A 23,132-nucleotide genomic window follows, 5' to 3' on the forward strand; every position below is an offset into this window, starting at 1 on the left:
CAGAGTGGAGCAGACGTGTTCCGGAGGGACCACAGAGCCCAGCACAACAGGCCTCAGCCAGAGGTCTGCGTCGCACCAGAGCCGGACACCGCCTGCTAAGCTCCGTACTCCTCACAGAAGTGTCCCGAGTCCTGCGCATGTTGGTCAGAGACAGGACTTGCGCTCCACACTAAGTTCCCAGAACCTGATGCTGCTTGCCAAAAGCCAAGGTCTGGACCCCCTTAACTCAAGCGTGAAAGACCTCTGTCGACTGTCAAGCCGAGAAAGCACTGCGACAGGAGAGACGCACCATCAGCAGCGGCAGAGGAATCACGCAAATGAACAGGGCCGTCACTTCCAACTCTCACCTACGGTACCGGGGACAGTTGGAATTAGGACTTCAGGTTGGGAGGGGGCGGGTTGGTGCGTGGGAGGCTAAATGGGATCTGATAGACTTTATCTGGAAGAGACTTGAAGCCTAGCGGGAAGAACCAGTGACCCCCGCTAGGGCCATGTAAAGAGAACTCATGTGTGACTCCCACGACTGGGTGCATCACACTTTTGCAAAGAATTTTACTGTTATTCACTGGAAATATTTCTTATCATTATTCCAAGTTGCTGTTTATTACCCTTGTTACTAACCCCCTTGCAGAATAGTTGTAATACATATAAAGTGGTTATATCAACCCCTGACTGTTCCCGCCTTGTGGCTCTGTGCGTTGCATTCCGGCACCTGTGTTACAGTAGTCTTCCATTTTCTTCCACGTCTCTCTGGTTTTGCTTTCCATTTTAAAGCATTGGAGATCATTTTAGCTGAACAGCCTATCATTGTCTGCACTTCTTTATAAGTTTTACCCTCTCCAATCAACTTTTTAATCAAAGTACGCTGTTCTTCTGAACAATGTCACGAATGACCCATATTTCTCAGGCTTTCAAGGAGAAATGCATGTACAACATGTGCTGGCTTCATCCTTAAATAAGGGCCACCTGATTCACACCTGTTACTTCACAGAATGATTGACCTCACTAATTGAACTCCACACTGTTATTATTTTGCGCACACCCCCTTTCAATTAATTATTCAAATACACAGGCTCAAAAACATACAGATCATGAATTCCGAGTCTGTAGGTTTTCTTAGAATCTACTGCACCAACTGGTAAATTGTTTGTGGTAATATAATTTATACCAAAAACAGTGAATAATCTGGTTAGTCATATTGGACTGCTATTATTTTAAACACTACTGTAAGCAGTCACATGATGACAATTCAAATCACCTAAGCTGTTTATGGGGGGGGCACCAAACTGAATTCTTGCTCCGGGTGACAGAAAACCTAGTACCTCCTCTGGGTAAACCAGTAGTAACCAACACACTGTATTGTTGAACTTTTTTATGGTTATTACTGTGCGTTTGGGACAAAGCCACTTATTATGCCAAATACCCTGTCTGACAGTACTAAAAGAGAAAACTAGTAGACATCAGATTCCAACTAGACAGTTCACCTAAGCAACGTAGGCTGATAGTAGGTTGGCAACAATAACATAACATATGACCAATGACGAAGTTATTAATTTAAATATTATCAGGTTTTCAGGCAACTTTTCATAATAAGCTGTCATGTGTATGCACATAATGAATAACATAATTTTTGTCCATTATCTGACTCGTACTCATTTTTCAGGTTTTCCCATTTGCAGGCTCTATCTCTAATTTTAAATTATTCCTGAGCTAGTGAGTGGAGACTAGCTGCTTTGATGTATCCCATACACAGTACACAGAGATGTAAGAAATTCCTGCTCTCTTGTCTCTAAGTAGCACATGTTCAGAAGTAGCAGCAGTATGGGGACATTATGCAACAATACTGACCAGTGTAGTTGTGTAACACCTACCAGAAAGTATCAGCAACAGAATTTTGAGTGATTTTGTTTTTTGTTCTCACTCTGATCGTTCCTTCATCTCCTCCATTCTGTCTCCATAGACTTGAATAGACAGCTGTAATCTAATCCCTTAGATTTTAGCTGTATTTTTGAGTACAGAAGGCAAGTACCCCTGACCGAGCTGCCTGTGAGCAGAGATACGCGTTGGGTGTTCCAGCTTGCAGGTAAAACCTTTTCTCCCCAACTTATATGCCTTATGGGATTTCAATAGGTACAGGGTATTTATTCAATCTCCCAGAAACATCTTTATCCTTCACCTAAGGGATTTCCTTGGGTGGTTTTGGGAGTGTTCTCTGATAGATTGTTTTCTTGTGCCCCGGGTTTGAACCTATCTTATCAAGTAAAGAATTCATTTGAAACTTACCCCTATGGGGGGATAGGTTTTTGTCTAACTTTTCTATGATCTATGATAATATTAGATATATATTGCTCTTATTTTCTGTCCTGCAACATTAAGAGGGTCTGTCGGGCACTATACCTGAACACTTTATAAAATGAAATAGCATGTATATTGGGTGTTTTAAATGTTTTTAATATTTTTTGTACATGTTCTGTCTGCTAAATGTTCAATAAAGATTTTTTGTATTTTTCTAAATAATGTGAGTGCACGGCTCTTGTCCTATGCCCTGCGTCTTTTCTCTCTCAATTTACTATATTTGTTATATCAGTTACAGGCCTCTCTCATCTTTTTAAGTGGGAGAACTTGCACAATTGGTGGCTGACTAAATACTTTTTTGCCCCACTGTATATTTTTCTGCTAAGTTATATTGAAAAATGTTTTAGATTTAATTTATGCAGTTTTTTTTAAAATGATAGGGACAATTTAATATGGTAACTTACTTGTATAGCATCTGGGACTGCTTTCTTATTTCTCTTTGCAATTTGATTAATAATTGCATTAGCTTCAGTTTTACGATTTTGAGAGATAAGCCATCGAGGTGATTCTGGCACACACCTATAAAAAGAGAAATATATCTGTCAATGGATAAAGTTGAGTCAGTTGGTATGATATATAAGATATAACAATATTTATCTGGTGCTATTAAAAGGGTTTTCCGGTCTAAGAAGAAAAATCTGCTGTCATTCTTCATGCAATCATGTGAGCGCTCACTCGCATGGGAAATACAGAAGACTGCAGCCTTTCTTTCTTAGACTAGAAAACCAATTTACACTAGATCACTAGAACCAATAATAAACCTCAGCAAAGTTCAGCTTGATTATCACCACTTTATAGAGCTTTGTATGCATGTACAGACATGGCCAAAGTTATTGAGACTGACACAAATCATGATTTTCACATAGTTTGCTACTTTAGTTTTCAGTGGCAACTCTTAATCGTTATGAAGATCGATTAGATGTATAACTAAAAAAGTCATCACTTGCCATTAAAATTAACATAATTTAAGCAGCAGGGTGGCTCAGTGGTTAGCACTGCAGCCTTGCAGCGCTGGGGTCCTGGGTTCAAATCACACCAAGAACAACATCTGTAAGGAGTTTGTATGTTCTTCCCGTGTTTGCGTGGGTTTACTCCGGGTTCTCCGGTTTCCTCCCACATTCCCAAGACATACTGATAGGGAATTTAGATTGTGAGCCCCAATGGGGACAGTGCCAATAAGCTGTGGAATTAATGGCGCTATATAAGTGAGTAAAATAAATAAATAAAGCACAAAAAAAAAATTATTGACATTACTTCAGTGATTTTCTCATTAGCTCAGGAAAAAGTGTTTTCGAGGACAAGGCAGGTGATATCACTCTATCATGCTGATTGAATTATAAGAGCAGACTGGTTGCTTTAAAAAGAGGCTGGTGCTTGAAATTGCTACCTTCTGTTAACTATTATTAAATCCAAGGAAACACCTACAGTCATCATTGGTTTCCATCAAAATGGCTTTACAGGCAAAGACATTGCTGTTTCTAAGATTGACCATAAATCAACCTTATATTGGATCATCGAGGACTTCAAAGAGAGAGGTTCAATTTCTGTGAAGAAGTCTTTAGGGCAGCCTACCAAGTCCAGCAAGTTACAAGACCCTCTCCTAAAGAGGATTCAGCTATGGCATTGGTTCAACACCAGTGCAGAGCTTGCTCAGGAATGGCAGTGCATCTCCATGCATAGTGAGGTAAAGACTTTTGGAGGCTGGCCTGGTGGGCAGTAAAGAAGCCACTTCACTCCAAAAACAACATCAAGAACATACTGAAACTCTGCAGGAAGTACTGGGATTGGATTTCAGATGCCTGGGCTAAAGTTATTTTCTGTGTTGATCTGGATGAATTATTGTCCAGAGAAGAAGAGTAGAGCAATACCACGAGTCCTCTGTCATGTCAACAGTAAAACACCCTGAGTTCATTCATGTGCGGGCTTGCTTTTCATCCAAGGAAGTTTGCTCACCCACAATTTTGCCTAAGAACACTGCTATGAATAAAGAATGGTATCTAAGCATCTTGCAAGAGCAACTTCTCCAGGAGCAATGTGGTGATGAACATGCTTTTTCCATCTTAATTGATACCATGTCACAAGGAAAAAATGATAACACAGTGGCTCAATCTCATTGAGAAACTGTGGTCAATCCTCAAAAAACGGGTGGACAAGTAAAAACACAGAAATTGTGATAAACACCAAGCACTGATTAGATAAGAATGGGCTGTCATCAGTCAGAATTTTGCCCAAAAGTTGATATCCAACATGCCAGGGCAAACAGCAAAAGTTTTGAAAAATAAGGGTCAACAGTGTAAATGTTGTGTGTTTGTATGAAACTTGATATATTTGTCAATAAAGGATTAAAAATAAATGAAATACTTATAATTTTACTTCCGTAACAATTGAAACATCTAACTAAAAGATCTAAAAACACTGAAGCAGCAAACTTTGTGAAAACCAAAATCTATGTCAGTCGCATTTGAAAGCACCCCTTGAACAGATTCGGGGTCTCTATTACTTAAATTACCCTGCCTGCAGGAAATCAAGACTACCTCCAGGGCTGTGGACTCGAAGTCAGAGTCTTGGGGGTCTGAGTTAGAGTCGGTGTCCATTTGGGTAGAGTCGGAGTTGGTTTAAAATGGATTGACTCTGACTCCTAAAATATATAATAAATTGGGTACAGTAGTTCAATGCAGTATGTGCTGTAAATTTTTTCATAAGAATTTGGGAAAGTTGTGAAATGTCCTCTAAATGTCTGTTCTGTTCCTGATCTAAGAATCTAGGTTTTTAGTTGAGATGAATTTGTGCTGCACCTTATGTACATGCTCAGTAGTAATGCAGTGCTGTGGAGTCGGGAGTTGGAGCCGGAGTCAGGGAAATTGAGGAGTCGGAGTCGGAGACGTGGCTTACCGACTCCACAGCCCTGACTACTACCTATATTTCCAATAACACCACTATATAATATTTAATAATAATAATAACGTGGCAATATAACAGACCAATAACACCAGTATATACAGTAGTGATAATACCTCCATGCTGGTTATTAAAAAAGCACTCCCATCTATATTTTTTATTAAATGCGTGCATATATGGATGTAATGTTGTGTGAGTGTATTAATATACTCACCTCCCACCGCATTTTCCAGGAACCAGCTCTGTTCTGCCTTGTTTCTCAGTGACATTACTGCAATTGTGACAAGCCGGCTAACTCTATGTGTGACCCGGAAGTTGCTTTTACAATGTAAGTCTAAGGAGCATCAGAACGAGGCCAATACAGTATGATGGTCCCCACACAGCCCCAATACAGTATGATGGTCCCCCTCACAGCCCCAATAAAATATGATGGTCCCCAACAGCCCTTGTATAGTATGATGAACCCCTTTACATCCCCCATACAGTATGATGGTCCCACCTGCAGCCCCAATACTGTTTGATAGTCCTCTTCAGTATTATGGGCACCACAGCCCACAAAGAAAACATAAAAAAATTATACTCACGTAATACAACCGCACAGTACACTACAGCTGTTGCTTCCTATTTTATTGTGTCCTGCAGTGGATGTCAGTGGTGCCATGCAGTGACGTCATTGCGCCACCGAAGTCACCTAGGTGGCATCAGCCACCAGCAGGCTCCGCAGTAAGTGATGGAGCCACAGCTGTTACCAGTACCGGCGTCCTGAGGATGCCGATATCATTAACAGAGTTGCAAATGATGCCGTGTGCCATGTCATTAATCTGGCTAGTTTTGGGTATACAATTTTATGTTATGTAAATGAGAAATGAGGTGCTCGGAACACTGTAGGCAAGCCACACAGTCTAGAGCACCCTTTCTCTGACAGTTCAGCTGACTGAACCCCCCTACATTATACAACAGAGCTATAAAAAAGTACACTCTGCACCCCATCTTGACTGGAAAAAACAGAAATGTAGAAATTTTTGCAAATTTATTAAAAAAGAGAAACTGAAATATCACATGGTCATAAGTATTCAGACCCTTTGCTCAGTCACTCATATTTAGGCTATGTGCCCACGATGCCGAAATGCTCCGGATTTTTCCTGAGCGTTTCTGCATCTCCCTGGCAGAAAAAACGCATGCGGATTGTACATGCGTTTTTTCTGCCAGGGACAAGCGTATGTCACACATTTGCGCATGTGGGTTTTCAACCGCTTTTCCAAGCGATTTTAGCATCACTTCAAAAAGTGCTTGACAACTTGGTCACACTATATAAATCCATGCAACCGGCATGGATTTATATAGTGTAACCAAGTTAATAGTTAAAAAAGAATAAAAATGATAAAAAATTTAAAAAAAAAACATTATACTCACCTTCCGATTGCCCCCGGTCTCCTTTTCCGGTGCATCCGGTGTCTTGGGCGGCTCACGGTGGTGTAAAAGGACCTTCCATAATGTCATTTAGTCATGTGACGGGTCACGCGACCGCAGACGTCAGCAGTCGCGTGACCTGTCGCATGACTAAATGACGTTATGGAAGGTCCTTTTCCACCATCGCGAGCCGCCGTGGAGCCAGGATGCACTGGAGAGAAGACCGCGGGCCATCTGAAGGTGAGTATAATGTTTATTTTTTATTTGAAATTCTTTTTTTTACAGGTACTATGGTACCCGGGTCTGGAGGAGAGTCTCCTCTTCTCCAGACCCGGGTACCATCCGCACATTGAATCGCAGAATAAACGCATGTGTACATGTAGTCATGCGGCTATTATGCAATTCAATGCAAGTCAATGATGGCGAATACGCCGCAATTACGCAAAATTAATTAATTGGCCCAACGGAAGCCTGTCCTCAGTGCAAGACATATGAAAGCCCGCATAGAGTTTGCTCAAAAACACATGAAGGACTCATAAGATTCTCTGGTCTGATGAGACGAAGATAGAACTTTTTGGTGATAATTCTAAGCGGTATGTGTGGAGAAAGCCAGGCACTGCTCATCACCTGCCCAATACAATCCAAACAATGAAACATGGTGGTGGCAGCATCATGCTATGGGGGTGTTTTTAAGCTGCAGGGACAGGACGACTGGTTGCAATTGAAGGAAACATGAATGTGGTCAAGTACAGAGATATCCTGGATGAAAACTTCTTCCAGAGTGCTCTGGACCTCAGACTTGGCCGAAGGTTCACCTTCCAACAAGACAATGACCCTAAGCACACAGCTAAAATAACAAAGGAGTGGCTTCAGAACAACTCTGTGACCATTCTTCACTGGCCCAGCCAGAGCCCTGACCTAAACCCAATTGAGCATCTCTGGAGAGACCTGAAAATGGCTGTCCACCAATGTTCACCATCCAAGCTGACGGAACTGGAGAGGGTCTGCAAGGAAGAATATCAGAGGATCCCCAAATCCAGGTGTGAAAAACTTGTTGCATCATTCCCAAGTAGACTCATGGCTGTACTAGCTCAAAAGAGTGCTTCTACTCAATACTGAGCAAAGGGTCTGAATACTTATGAACATGTGATATTTCAGTTTTTCCTTTTTAATAAATTTGCAAAAATTTCTACATTTCTGTTTTTTTTTCAGTCAAGATGGGGTGTAGAGTGTACTTTAATGAGAAAAAAAAAAGAACTTTTTAGAATTTACAAAATGGCTGCAATGAAACAAAGAGTGAAAAATTTAAAGGGGTCTGAATACTTTCTGTACCCAGTGTATATACATGGATATTGGTGTGATCTTTGTTGTTCTAAGGGAGGTTAATAATGGACTTGAATTTCCTCCATTTGTACATAATCTGTCTGAAAGTGGATTGCTAGAGTCCCTACTGTTTATAGATGGTGTTTCAACCTTTTTCAGCATTATACACAGTAATAATTCTTCTTTCAAGGTCCTCAGAAATTTCCTTTTATTCATGCCATGATATATTTCCACTAACGTGTTGTGAAAATCAGACTGTTAAATCCCTTTAAAGCACCACTCCAGCATTCTTTTTCAGTGCTGGAGTGGCGCTTTAAATCTAAGTCCCCTGCCTCGGTCATATACTCACCCTCCGTCGTCTTCACAGTTTTTTCGGCACTGCTCCGGTCCCCTCGTGCTATCTTGTGACAGTAGCTTCTGACTGGCCGGAAGTGAGAAGCTACATCATAAGCTCTCAATACCAGTCTATGAAAGCCAGAAATAGGCTCTTGAAGACTTGTATTAAAAAGTGACCTCTGCGCAGCTCCATGAAATACTGGAGCTGTGAGCAGGTCAATTTTTGCCAGAGACCGACCTGTTCAACCCTGGAAACAGCGGAAGGCGGCGGCAGGTGAATATCAGACAGGGGGCGGGGGACTTACTTTTAAAGCACGACTTCAGGGATGCAATAAAAAAAACGGAGTGGTGCATTAGATAAAACAGGTCACCTACTTATGCAGGGGCGGACAAGGATTGAAATTCAGGCCTGGCTTTTGAAAGCACACATGTCCATACAGCCACCTATTCTTCATCAGATGAGGATCTATTACAAATATTACCCTGCCTGGAGGAAATCATGATTTACTACAAGACCTATATTACCAATAAGACCTATATTACCAATAATATGACTATATGATATTAAATAATACACATACGCAATGATTGCCATCATTCTGACCATGAAAAAGGTTGTACAGCCATGAGTAGATTTTCTTTAAGTACAGCCTGACAAATCCTAACGAAGTGTAAATATCACCAATTGTTATATCACTGCAAGTATGAGATTTTCATACCTGCTGTCACATGCTGACTAGAGTCTCAGACTTGTCGCTCAATAATCTATTAAGCAAACAGGCTTAGACTCTGGTCAGCACATGACTGCAAATCGCATACTTGCAAACACGTGACGACTGCTGGAGATGGCAAGCAAATCCGAATCATAACAGTATGTACACTACAAAAAATGTACTCAGGGAGTATATAACTATTTTAAAAAACATGACTGAGCCAAGATCAATATTAGCATCAATATTGCAATATATTAGACAAATAATACCACTAGTCCACCAAATATTACCAGCAAATATAGATTTGATAATACCACCATACTTATTATTAACCAAAACCACTAAAACTGATCTTACCACCATACAGTGACTACATAAAAGTAATAAGAGTTCTACACCAGTGTTATGCAAATCATAAGTGTATATTGTACAGATACTCACTATAGTAATTTATTTTCCTTTTCCATTTGTCCCAGACCCCTATGACAACTTCTTCCATTTATAACTAATCCCTGCAAAAGAGACATCTTTGGCTTACCTTTTTCTAGCAACCTCCTCACATTCCTTTCACATCTACACAAATCATCCAGTGCTATAACCAATTCCCTAGACAGCCTACTCTGTGTTCTGTATAGTAATCGTACCCTCCTTTTTGGGCCCCACACAATAACAACCTCTCTGTGCCCCTAGACAGTAATAACCTCTATGTGCCTTCTTATACTAATATTTCTCCTGTACTGTCTTTAATAATAACCACCCCGAAACCTCTTATAATAATAATGACCCTGAGCCTCCTTATAACTGTGCTTCCCTACAATGATCCCCCATTGTGCCTCGTTATAAAAACACTAATATTGTGCCTCCTTAGAATAAGGTCAACATTTTGCCTCCTTGCTATAATGCCCCCCCATTCTCCCTTTGTGATGGGCACAGAATTAAAATAAACTAATACCTGGGCATTCTATCGGCTTAATAAATCAGGGGTCCAAGTCCCAAAGTACACGTCTTCCCATCTATAATATAACTGGGGATGCGTGTCTCTGTCTGAAGCCTTTATAGACTGTTCAAGCACAACACGCTTGCGCAGTCTGGCTCCAGACAGGAGAATGCATGGAGCCGTTACACAGGTAAGAGGAGTGCATGGCGCCGGAGATCACGGTATGCATAGACACTGAACGCATACCGCGATCTCTGGCGCCATACTTACATACTTACCTGACTGGGAGGAGCGTTGCTGCGGCGCCTCTCTTCGCCAGAGACCGGGGTAGGAGTGAAGGCGTCGAAGTCAGCGCATGCGCATAGCGCTATCTGGTGTCATTTTACTGAAGACACATTTGCAGTGTGTCTTCAGCAAAATGGCACTGGACAGCGCGGTATGGGCACATGCGTACTCCGATGCCATACTTCTCCCCCGGCCTCCGGCAGAAAAGGACACAGCAGCGCTGGCGCACAGGGAAGAAAGGTGAGTATAAGTGTTTATTTTTTTGTATGTGTGTGCAGCGTTAAAGTTATTAGGGGTGCCATATATACCAGGATTGAGGGGTGAGGGGTCCATGCATACCAGGATAAGGGGTACCACACATACTAGGATTGGGGGGTGAGGGGACCATGCATACCAGGATTGGGGGGTGAGGGGACCATGCATACCAGGATTGGGGGGTGAGGGGACCATGCATACCAGGATTGGGGTATGAGGGGTGCCATGCATACCAGAATAGGGATGAGGGGTACCATGCATACCAGGATGAGGGATAGGGCGCCATGCATACCAGGATGAGGGGTATGATGCATACCAGAATACGGATGAGGGGTACCATGCATACCAGGATAAGGGATAGGGTGCCATGCATACCAGGATAAGGATGAGTGGTGCCATGAATACTGAGATGAGGGATTGGGTGCCATGCATACCAGGATTGGGGGATGAGGAGGCCATACATACCAGGATTAGGGGATGAGGGGTACCATGCATACCAGGATGAGAGATGGGGTGCCATGCATACCAGGATGAGGGGTACCATACATACCAGGATAGGGATGAGGGGTACCATACATACCAGGATGAGGAATGGGGTGCATGCATACCAGGATTGGGGGATGAGTGGTGCCATGCATACCAGGATGAGGGATTGGGTACCATACATACCAGGATTGGGATGAGGGGTGCCATGTATACCAAATTTGTGATGAGGAGGCCATGCATATCAGGATTGGGTTTAGGGGTGCAATGTATACCAGATTTGGAATGAGGGGTGCCACACATACCAGGATTGAGGATGAGGGGTGCCACGCATACCAGGATTGGGGATGAGGGGTGCCATGCATACCAGGATTGGGGATGAGGGGTGCCATGCATATCAGGATTGGGGATGAGGGGTGCCATGCATACCAGAATTGGGGATGAGGGGAGCCATGCATACCAGGATTGGGGATGAGGGGTGCCATGCATATCAGGATAGGGGATGAGGGGTGCCATGCATACTAGGATTGGGGATGAGGGGTGCCATGCATACCAGGATTGGGGATGAGGGTTGCCATGCATACCAGGATTGGGGGATGAGTGGTGCCATGCATACCAGGATGAGGGATTGGGTACCATACATACCAGGATTGGGATGAGGGGTGCCATGTATACCAAATTTGGGATGAGGGGGCCATGCATATCAGGATTGGGTTTAGGGGTGCAATGTATACCAGATTTGGAATGAGGGGTGCCACACATACCAGGATTGAGGATGAGGGGTGCCACGCATACCAGGATTGGGGATGAGTGGTGCCATGCATACCAGGATGGGGGATGAGGGGTGCCATGCATACCAGGATTGGGGATGAGGGATGCCATGCATACCAGGATTGGGGATGAGGGGTGCCATGCATACCAGGATGGGGATGAGGGGTACCATGCATACCAGGATAGGGGATGAGGGGTGCCATGCATACCAGGATTGGGGATGAGGGGTGCCATGCATACCAGGATTGGGGATGAAGGGTGCCATGCATTCCAGGATTGGGGATGAGGGGTGCAATGCATACCAGGATAGGGGATGAGGGGTGCCATGCATACCAGGATTGGGAAGAGGGGTGTCATGCATACCAGAATTGGAGATGAGGGAGCCATGCATACCAGGATTTGGGATGAGGGAGCCATGCATACCAGGATTGGGGATGAGGAGGCCATGCATACCAGGATAGGGATGTGGGGGGGCCATGCATACCAGGATTCGGATGAGGAGCCATGCATACCAGGATAGGGATGAGGGGTACTATGTATACCAGGATAGGGATGAGGGGTACCATGTATACCAGGATTGGGGATGAGGGGCCCATGCAAACCAGGATAGGGATGAGGAGTGCCATGCATACCAGGATGGGGGTGAAGGAGCCATGCATACCAGGATTGGGGATGAGGGGTGCCATGTATACCAGGATTGGGGGATGAGTGGTGCCATGCATACCAGGATGAGTGATTGGGTACCATACATACCAGGATTGGGATGAGGGGTGCCATGTATACCAAATTTGGGATGAGGGGGCCATGCATATCAGGATTGGGTTTAGGGGTGCAATGTATACCAGATTTGGAATGAGGGGTGCCATGCATACCAGGATTCAGGATGAGGGATGCCACGCATACCAGTATTGGGGATGAGGGGTGCCATATATACCAGGATTGGGGATGAGGGGTGCCATGCATACCAGGATTGGGGATGAGGGGTGCCATACATACCAGGATTGGGGATGAGGGGTGCCATGCATACCAGGATTGGGGATGAGGGGTGCCATGCATACCAGGATTGGAGATGAGGGGTGCCATGCATACCAGGATTGGGGATGAGGGGTGCAATGCATACCAGGATAGGGGATGAGGGGTGCCATGCATACCAGGATTGGGAAGAGGGGTGTCATGCATACCAGAATTGGAGATGAGGGATCCATGCATACCAGGATTTGGGATGAGGGAGCCATGCATACCAGGATTGGGGATGAGGAGGCCATGCATACCAGGATAGGGATGTGGGGGGGCCATGCATACCAGGATTCGGATGAGGAGCCATGCATACCAGGATAGGGATGAGGGGTACTATGTATACCAGGATAGGGATGAGGGGTACCATGTATACCAGGATTGGGGATGAGGGGCCCATGCAAACCAGGATAGGGATGAGGAGTGCCATGCATACCAGGATGGGGGTGAAGGAGCCATGCATACCAGGATTGGGGATGAGGGGTGCCATGCATACCAGGATTGGGTGATGAGTGGTGCCATGCATACCAGGATGAGGGATTGGGTACCATACATACCAGGATTGGGATGAGGGGTGCCATGTATACCAAATTTGGGATGAGGGGGCCATGCATATCAGGATTGGGTTTAGGGGTGCAATGTATACCAGATTTGGAATGAGGGGTGCCACACATACCAGGATTGAGGATGAGGGGTGCCACGCATACCAGGATTGGGGATGAGGGGTGCCATGCATACCAGGATTGGGGATGAGGGGTGCCATGCATACCAGGATTGGGGATGAGGGGTGCCATGCATACCAGGATTGGGGATGAAGGGTGCCATGCATACCAGGATTGGGGATGAGGGGTGCCATGCATACCAGGATTGGGGATGAGGGGTGCCATGCATACCAGGATTGGGGATGAGGGGTGCCATGCATACCAGGATTGGGGATGAGGGGTGCCATGCATACCAGGATTGGGGATGAGGGGTGCAATGCATACCAGGATAGGGGATGAGGGGTGCCATGCATACCAGGATTGGAGATGAGGGAGCCATGCATACCAGGATTTGGGATGAGGGAGCCATGCATACCAGGATTGGGGATGAGGAGGCCATGCATACCAGGATTGGGGATGAGGGGTGCCATGCATACCAGGATTGGGGATGAGGGGTGCCATGCATACCAGGATTGGGGATGAGGGGTGCCATGCATACCAGGATTGGGGATGAGGGGTGCAATGCATACCAGGATAGGGGATGAGGGGTGCCATGCATACCAGGATTGGAGATGAGGGAGCCATGCATACCAGGATTTGGGATGAGGGAGCCATGCATACCAGGATTGGGGATGAGGAGGCCATGCATACCAGGATAGGGATGTGGGGGGGCCATGCATACCAGGATTCGGATGAGGAGCCATGCATACCAGGATAGGGATGAGGGGTACCATGTATACCAGGATTGGGGATGAGGGGCCCATGCAAACCAGAATGGGGATGAGGAGTGCCATGCATACCAGGATGGGGGTGAAGGAGCCATGCATACCAGGATTGGGGATAAGGGAGCAATGCATACCAGGATTGGGGATGAGGGATCCATGCATACCAGGATTGGGGATGAGGGAGCCATGCATATCAGGATTGGGGATGAGGGGTACCATGCATACCAGGTTTGGGGATGAGGGGTACCATACATACCAGGATTGGGAATGAGGGGTGCTATGCATACCAGGATTGGCAATGAGGGGTGCAATGCATACCAGGATTGGGGATGAGGGAGCCATGCATACCAGGATTGGGGATGAGGGAGCCATGCATACCAGGATTGGGGATGAGGGGTGCCATGCATACCATGATTGGGGATGAGGGGTGGCATGCATACCAGGATTGGGGATGAGGAGTACCACACATACCAGGATGGGGGTGAGGGAGCCATGCATACCAGGATTGGGGATGAGGGAGCCATGCATACCAAAATTGGGGATGAGGGAGCCATGCATACCAGGATTGGGGATGAGGGAGCCATGCATACCAGGATTGGGGATGAGGGAGCCATGCATACCAGGTTTGGGGATGAGGGGTACCATGCATACCAGGATTGGGAATGAGGGGTGCCATGCATACCTGGATTGGTGATGAGGGAGCCATCCATACCAGGATTGGGGATGAGGGAGCCATGCATACCAGGATTGGGGATGAGGGCTGCCATGCATACCAGGATTGGGGATGAGGGGTGGCATGCATACCAGGATTTGGGATGAGGAGTACCACACATACCAGGATTGGGGGTGAGGGATGCCATGCATACCTGGATTGGGGATGAGGGGTGCCATGCATACCAGGATAGGGATGAGGGGTGCCATGCATACCAGGATAGGGATGAGGGGTGCCATGCATACCAGGATGGGGATGAGGGGTGCCATGCATACTAGGATAGGATGGTGGGGACAGGTTGGGGGAAGCACAAATACCAGGAGGGGGGCAGCACATACCAGCATGGGAGACCATATACCAATAAAAATGCTCACCACCCGGGTGTAGAACGGGTTCAATAGCTAGTATATATATAATCATTCATGCTATAACAGCAACAGTGCTATATGTCATTATATATATATATACAGTACAGACTAAAAGTTTGGACACACCTTCTCATTTAAAGATTTTTCTGTATTTTCATGACTATGAAAATTGTACATTCACACTGAAGGCATCAAAACTATGAATTAACACATGTGGAATTATATACTTAACAAAAAAGTGTGAAACAACTGAAAATATGTCTTATATTCTAGGTTCTTCAAAGTAGCCACGTTTTGCTTTGATGACTGCTTTGCACACTCTTGGCATTCTCTTGATAAGCTTCAAGAGGTAGTCACCGGAAATGGTTTTCACTTCACAGGTGTGCCCTGTCAGGTTTAATAAGTGGGATTTCTTGCCTTATAAATGGTGTTGGAACCACCAGTTGTGTTGTGCAGAAGTCTGGTGGATATGACGCGCCCCCAGGGCAATGGGGTACTCGGCAGCCGGGCCTATGGATGCTGGAGGGGGGATATGTCACAGTGGCTGGCCCGGTCCGTGGTCCAGGGCGGTCAACCAAAAAGGGGGATTGTAACTTGGATAGAAAATAAAGATAAAGTAAATATTTTGTGACGCCACCTGTGGTATCTGGTAAGGATTACCATCGCTGCTGCAGACCTCCGGGGGGTGATGGGATGGATGGCAGCTGAGTTGTTTCTGCTCCCAACAGGTGGATCGGGCCCCCGGGGCAGTGTGGAGTTTGGTGGGTGGTGATGCTGGGACTTGTAGTGCAGGCGGATGGTGCAGCAGGAGTAACTGACAGAGACAGGGGATTCGCTTCAATACCTTTACTGGTGCGGATGTCAGGTATGGTCCAGGGTACTCAGTAGGATGAGTGCACTTCAGGACTTCTCCCCAGTGAGCGGGTATAAGGCCTCCTGGTCCGTGTCTGCCTCTCTGTATGCTCATGGCCAGACTGCAACTGGGCCTAGCTTATGTGTCGTGCTGTTCCTTCACCTGTCGCTCGGTAGTAGGACCTTCTGCTGGCAACCACTATCCCTGGTAACGCTGGGGTCTTGTGGTTCCTGGTCCTGTGTGGGTCTAGCTTCAGGTCTGCCAGGGACTTGTAGTCCTCCTGGAATGCCGGTGGTCCCTACTAGGTATAAAGGGACCCTGTAGGCGCGGACCCGGTGTCCGGTTTGTATACTTGGATGAGCCTATGATGCTCCTCTGCCCCCTCAACTCCTCTCTCCTTTCTCCTCTTGCCTTCGGCCACACTCGGGGCCCTCAGAACTCAGCAGCAGATGCGCTGCGTCTTCGCTGCTCTCAGCGTCAGCACGCTCTCAGACTCTCTCTCTGTCTGACTACTAACTGAGCTGCCTGACTCCACCTTCCATATATATATCCCTGACGGGCTCCCTCTGGTGGTGTGAGGTGGAAGGGTGGAGGTGTTTCTATGTAATGAGGGCCTCTTGTGGAGAAGTCCGTCCATGCACCCTGGGTCCTGTGGTACCTGTGCACAGCAGGGTGCCACAGATACACAGCTGATAGTCCTACTGAATAGATTGTTAGAATTTGTATTTTGTCAAGAAAAAAGCAGCTAAGTAAAGAAAAATGAGTGGCAATCATTACTTTAAGAAATGAAGGTCAGTCAGTCCGAAAAATTGGGCAAACTTTGAAAGTGTCCCCAAGTGCAGTTGCAAAAACCATCAAGCGCTGCAAAGAAACTGGCTCACATGAGGACCGCCCCAGGAAAGGAAGAACAAGAGTCACCTCTGCTTCTGAGGATAAGTTTATCCGAGTCACCAGCCTCAGAAATCAAAGGTTAACAGTAGCTCAGATTAGAGACCAGGTCAATGCCACACAGAGTTCTAGCAGCAGACACATCTCTTCAACAACTGTTAAGAGGAGACTTTGTGCAGCAGGCCTTCATGGTAAAATAGCTGCTAGAAACCCACTGCTAAGGACAGGCAATAAGCAGAAGAGACTTGTTGGGCTAAAGAACACAAGGAATGGACATTAGACCAGTGGAAATCTGTGCTTTGGTCTGATGAGTCCAAATTTGAGATCTTTGGTTCCAACCACCGTGTCTTTGTGCGACGCAGAAAAGGTGAACGGATGGACTCTACATGCTTGGTTCCCACCGTGAAGCATGGAGGAGGTGTGATGGTGTGGGGGTGCTTTGCTGGTGACACTGTTGGGGATTTATTCAAAATTGAAGGCATACTGAACCAGCATGGCTACCACAGTATCTTGCAGCGGCATGCTATTCTATCCGGTTTGCGTTTAGTTAGACCATCATTTATTTTTCAACAGGACAATGACCCCAAACGCACCTCCAGGCTGTGTAAGGGCTATTTGACCAAGAAGGAGAGTGATGGGGTGCTACGCCAGATGACCTGGCCTCCACAGTCACCAGACCTGAACCCAATCGAGATGGTTTGGGGTGAGCTGGACCGCAGAGTGAAGGCAAAAGGGCCAACAAGTGCTAAGCATCTCTGGGAACTCCTTCAAGATTGGTGGAAGACCATTTCCGGTGACTACCTCTTGAAGCTCATCAAGAGAATGCCAAGAGTGTGCAAAGCAGTCATCAAAGCAAAAGGTGGCTACTTTGAAGAACCTAGAATATAAGACATATTTTCAGTTGTTTCACACTTTTTTGTTAAGTGTATAATTCCACATGTGTTATTTCATAGTTTTGTTGCCTTCAGTGTGAATGTACAATTTTCATAGTCATAAAATACAGAAAAATCTTTAAATGAGAAGGTGTGTCCAAACTTTTGGTCTGTACTGTATATATATATATATATATATATATACATATATATAATCATACACCATTGTTGCTGCTATACCAGGAGTGAATACTACCTAAGCACTAAAACACACTAAACAAAGACCAACATTACCAAAATTACTAGTTTAGAAGGCTGAAATAATATTCCTACATGATGACCACCACTGTTACCACTATACAGTGTACAAAAAATATTACCATACTTCTACAGATCACACTATGCACTGATATTACCAACAATAACGCCATAGATCTACCTCTACACTCTACATAATGAATGGAGTGCACCACCAAACTCTTAGTTTAAATACAATCCCAATTTCAAATAAGTTATGAGGCTGTGTAAAATTTAAAGAAAACAAGAATGCAATGATTTGGAAATCTTATTTTATTCACAATAGGATATAGAACATCAGAAGTTAAAAATTAGACATTTTTCCATTTCATTAAAAAAAATTATCTCTTTTAGAAATTGATGGCAGCAACACATCTCATGGGACAGGGCCATGTCTACACATAGCCATCACAGCCCCCCCCCTATGCAGAATGATGGTCATCACAGCACCCTGTGCATAGTATGAGGGCCATCACAGCCCCCCTATGCACAGTATGATAGCCCACTCAACACCCCATACACAGTATGATGGCCATCACAGCTCCCCAATAGCAGTATGATAGCAACCACAGTCCCCCCATACTTAGTGTCATGGCCCTCACATCCCCGTATACACAGGATGATAGCTCCATAGCGCCTCAAATTGAGAATTATTGCAATCAAAGACCCCATATGCAGTATGATGGCCCTCACAGCCCAATATACACAATATGTTGGCCCCCCCAGCTCCTCACATGCAATAAAATGGCCTTCATAGCACCCCATATGCAGTATGATGGCCCTCACAGCTTCCCATATACAGAATGATGGGCAACAGATCTCCTCATACACAGTATAATGGCCCCAACAGCCTCTCACGCACAGTACGATCGCTACCCATAATTCCCCTTATGCAATATGATATTGACTCGCCCCCAAGAGCCGTGGGGTACTCGGCAGCCAGGCCTATGGATGCCGGTGGGGGATATCACGGTGGCTGGCCCGGTCCGTGGCCCAGGGAGGTCACCAAAAAGGGGAATTATTTAAAGGGGATTTTTGGGATAGTGTTCGTGACGCCACCTGTGGAATGCAGCTAAAGGAAGCCGCCGCTGCTGAGATGGCAGATGTTAGGGCAGCTTATGATGGAACGGCTCCTCACAGGTGGAGCGGGCCTCAGGGCACATGAGGTAATGGATGGTGGTGCAGGGGAGAGGTGGCCAGGACGGTCCAGGAAGAAATGACATACACTCACACGGGGGTTCGCTTCGGTACCTTTACTGGTGTAGATGCCGGTACGGTCCAGGGTACTCAGTAGGCAGGGTGCACATCTGGACTCTCCCCAGTGAGCGGGTATAGGGCCTCCTGATCCGTTGCTTCCACTTGCTAAGCTTCTGACCTGTATGGAGCTAGGCCTGGCTTAATTACTGTCTCTCTCTCTTGCACCTGCTGACCTGGTGGTAGGGCCTTCTCTTGGAGATCACTCTCCCTGGACGCTGGGGCCTCCGTGACTCCTAGCCCTGGTACTGTAGTCAGAGTTAGTTGACCTGGGACTTGTAGTCCTCCTGGTGTCCGTTGGTCCCTACTGGTTATAAAGGGGCCCGGTAGGCGCGGACCCGGTGTCCGGTATATATCTCGGGGTGAGCCTGGTACGCTCCTCTTCCCCCTTCAACTCCTCTCTCCTTTCCTCTTTGCCGTCGGCCACACTCAGGGCCCTCACTATGGCAGCAGCAGACGAGCTGCGTCTTCGCTGCTCTCAGTGTCAGCACGCTCTCCAACAACTAACTAAGCTGCCTGGCTCCACCCTCCCTATATATCTCCCTAACGAGCTCCCTCTGGTGGTCTGAGGTGGTAGGGTGGAGGTGTGTGAATGTGGGAGGGCCTCTTGTGGAGAAGTCCATCCATGCACCTTACTGGGTTCTGTGGTTCCTGTGCGGAACAGGGCGCCACAATATCCCACACAGCCCACTACACATATTGATGTCTACCATAGCCTACTATTAGTGTTGAGCGAGCACTAAAATGCTCGGGTGCTCGGAGCTCGGGCCGAGCTCACCGTGATACTCGGGAGCTCGACCTGAGCAACGAGCCCAATGTTAGTCTATGGGAGACCCGAGCATTTTTGCGGTGGCACCCCCAGCAGTCTGTAGAAAACCTAAAAAGTGCCCAAAACGATAGTGACAGTGCTCAAAAGACATGGGGGCAGCATGGGGATCGCCCCTGGAAGCATTTCTGACCCCCAGGTCACTGCTGTCAACTATGTGGTCAGAGGTATTAAGCCACTTTTACGGGCTCACAATAAAACGTTCAAAAACGAAACTGAAATGGTTTTCCTGTGAAATATGTTAAGAAATTTCCTTTCCAGGGTAAAGACTTGTGTATAAGGTAAAATAAATGACCAAAAACAAAAATACTCCTCCACACCTTGGGCTATGTTCACAAGTAGGATTTTTCATGCGTTTTTGCACTTTTGTATTGCTTTCAACCGTGACAAATGCATTCACCGGGAAATGTCATTTTAACATTTTATAACCTTATCTGGCCATGTGCTGTGTGACACATGCATACAGTGCTGAAAATACATGGGAACAGCATGGGGAAGACCCCTGGAAGCATCTCTGACTCCCAGGTCACTGCCTAAAAGTGTGCCCATCAGAAGTGATCCTTGCCGCATCAGAAGATGCAGACTTGCAACTATCCCTGTGCAAGTCCTTGTCCCAGGGCAGTGTTCAATTGTACCTCCCCCATTCCTTGCAATGCAAGTGCAAATATGCAGCCAACCACCCACCCACCCGCAGGCTGCAATACCATACTGCTAGCTTTCACTTGAAATGGGGCCTTTTAGTTTGGAGGAGGCTGAAGCTGGCCACTACCTCATGGCTGCTTCGGCAGCGAGGTATCCATACTCAGTCCCCAGCCGCCCGGCGGCCGGGTGTCCACGCTCGGTCCCCAGCCGCCAGGGGGTGGCCGGGTGTCCACACACGGTCCTCAGCCACCCCTATTTCTCCTGTCACCTTCCCACACATTTTTCTTAGCCTGGCCTGCTTTAGGGCGGCATTGGAAGAGCCCACCAGAGAACCAGACTCCTACGGTGGGCCCTGGCTTCTCCATCAGGGGAGTTGAGAGTGCCAAGGTAAGGAGCATGATTACGATGATAGAAGTTAGCATCTGCTTTGTTTTCTTTTAATGCAAGCGTAAGTGTGCAGCCTGCCACCTACCCACCCCCAGGCTGCAATGTCATACTGCTAGCTTGCACTTGAAATGGGGCCTTTTAGTTTGGAGTAGGCCGAAGCTGGCCACTACCTCATGGCTGCTTCGGCGGCCTGGTATCCATACTGAGTCCCCAGCCGCCCTGCGGCCAGGTGTCCACACTCGGTCCCCAGCCACCAGGGGGCGGCCGGGTGTCCATACTCGGTCCCCAGACACCTGGGGATGGCCGAGTGTCCATAAACGGTCCCAAGCCGCCCCTATTTCTCCTGTCACCTTCCCACACACTTTTCTTAGCCTGGCCTGCTTTAGGGCAGCATTGGATGAGCCCACCAGAGAACCAGACTCCTCCGGTGGGCCCTGGCTTCTCCATCAGGGGAGATGAGAGTGCCAAGGTGAGGAGCATGATGGTGATGATAGAAGTTAGCATCTGGTTTCTTTTGTTTTATTGCAAGCGTAAGTGTGCAGCCTGCCACCCACCCACCCCCAGGCTGCAATGCCATATTGCTAGCTTGCACTTGAAATGGGGCCTTTTAGTTTGGAGGAAGCCGAAGCTGGCCACTACCTCATGTCTGCTTCGGCGGCCTGGTATCCATACTCAATCCCCCAGCCGCCCGGTGGCCGGGTGTCCATAAACGGTCCCCAGCCGCCCCTATTTCTCCTGTCACCTTCCCACACACTTTTCTTAGCCTGGCCTGATTTAGGGCAGCATTGGACAAGCCCACCAGAGAACCAGACTCCTCCGGTGGGCCCTGGCTTCTCCATCAGGGGAGTTGAGAGTGCCAAGGTGAGGAGCATGATGATGATGATAGAAGTTAGCATCTGCTTTGTTTTCTTTTAATGCAAGCGCATGTATGTAGTAGGGGCTAGGCCTGAGGTGGTCAGCGTTTTGGCGCATATCCTACCTCCTCCGAGGATTGCTGGATGTTTTCCTGCTACTATCCCAATTCTATGACTCCCGTTAAAACAAAGCTTCAGGTGATAAATGATGGATGAGGTGGTGGCAAAGGAGAAAGAGCAGGAGGAACAGGGACCATTCACATCAATATCAGGCTAGTCAACCACACATGTTTTGTAGGATATGTTTCTGTACCAAAAGGAGCGGTTCGGCTACACAGTTATAGGGCATACAGTGAGTGCAATGCCTACCAAAAATTTAGAGGCACTCCAATGCCCCTTGGAAGTGACATGGAGGTCAAAGGGCCTTAACTAAACCATTTTTTCCATTTATAGCAACTGGGTCTCCTGTGCACTGTTGGCCTAAGCAGTGAATGGAAGGCTTTCCAAAAATTATGAGGAACTGCAATGCCCCTTGAAACAGACGTGGATTACAGCGTACTAAAAACCTTCTACCCATTATTGGGGAGTGGGTCTCCCTTAGTGTTCGCCTATGCATTGAAATGCAAAAGCTGACTAAAATTAGAAGGAAACGCAATGCCCGTTGGAAGAGTTGTGGAGGTCGTAGTAGCTTAACAAGACGGTTTTAATGCTCCTTGGAAAAGTGGTGGAGGTCACAGTAGCTTAACAAGATGGTTTGAATGCCCCTTGGAAAAGTGGTGGAGGTCACAGTAGCTTAACAAGACGGTTTTAATGCCCCTCAGAAGAGACGTGGAGGTCACAGTAGCTTAACAAAACAGTTTGAATGTCCCTTGGAAAAGTGGTGGAGGTCGCAGTAGCTTAACAAGATGGTTTTAATGCCCCTTACAAGAGCCATACAGTACAGCATCTTAAAAACATTACTCCCATTATTGGG

The 23,132-nt window shown here is 46.6% G+C and overlaps 1 protein-coding gene across 1 annotated transcript in view; it reads right to left on the reverse strand.

The window, feature by feature from the left end:
• The window catches only part of SLC22A2 (solute carrier family 22 member 2), a 263,194-nt gene that overhangs the window by 187,745 nt on the left and 52,317 nt on the right, over positions 1–23,132 (reverse strand). Inside the window, exon 5 of the mRNA XM_073672754.1 lies at positions 2,760–2,874. Within this exon, the coding sequence (XP_073528855.1) occupies positions 2,760–2,874 (115 nt within the window). The remainder of the gene's footprint in view (positions 1–2,759; positions 2,875–23,132) is intronic.

The sequence above is a fragment of the Phyllobates terribilis genome, unplaced genomic scaffold, assembly GCF_046119375.1.
Source record: "Phyllobates terribilis strain yellow unplaced genomic scaffold, ASM4611937v1 Scaffold_3__8_contigs__length_932513732, whole genome shotgun sequence".
Lineage (NCBI taxonomy): Eukaryota > Metazoa > Chordata > Amphibia > Anura > Dendrobatidae > Phyllobates > Phyllobates terribilis.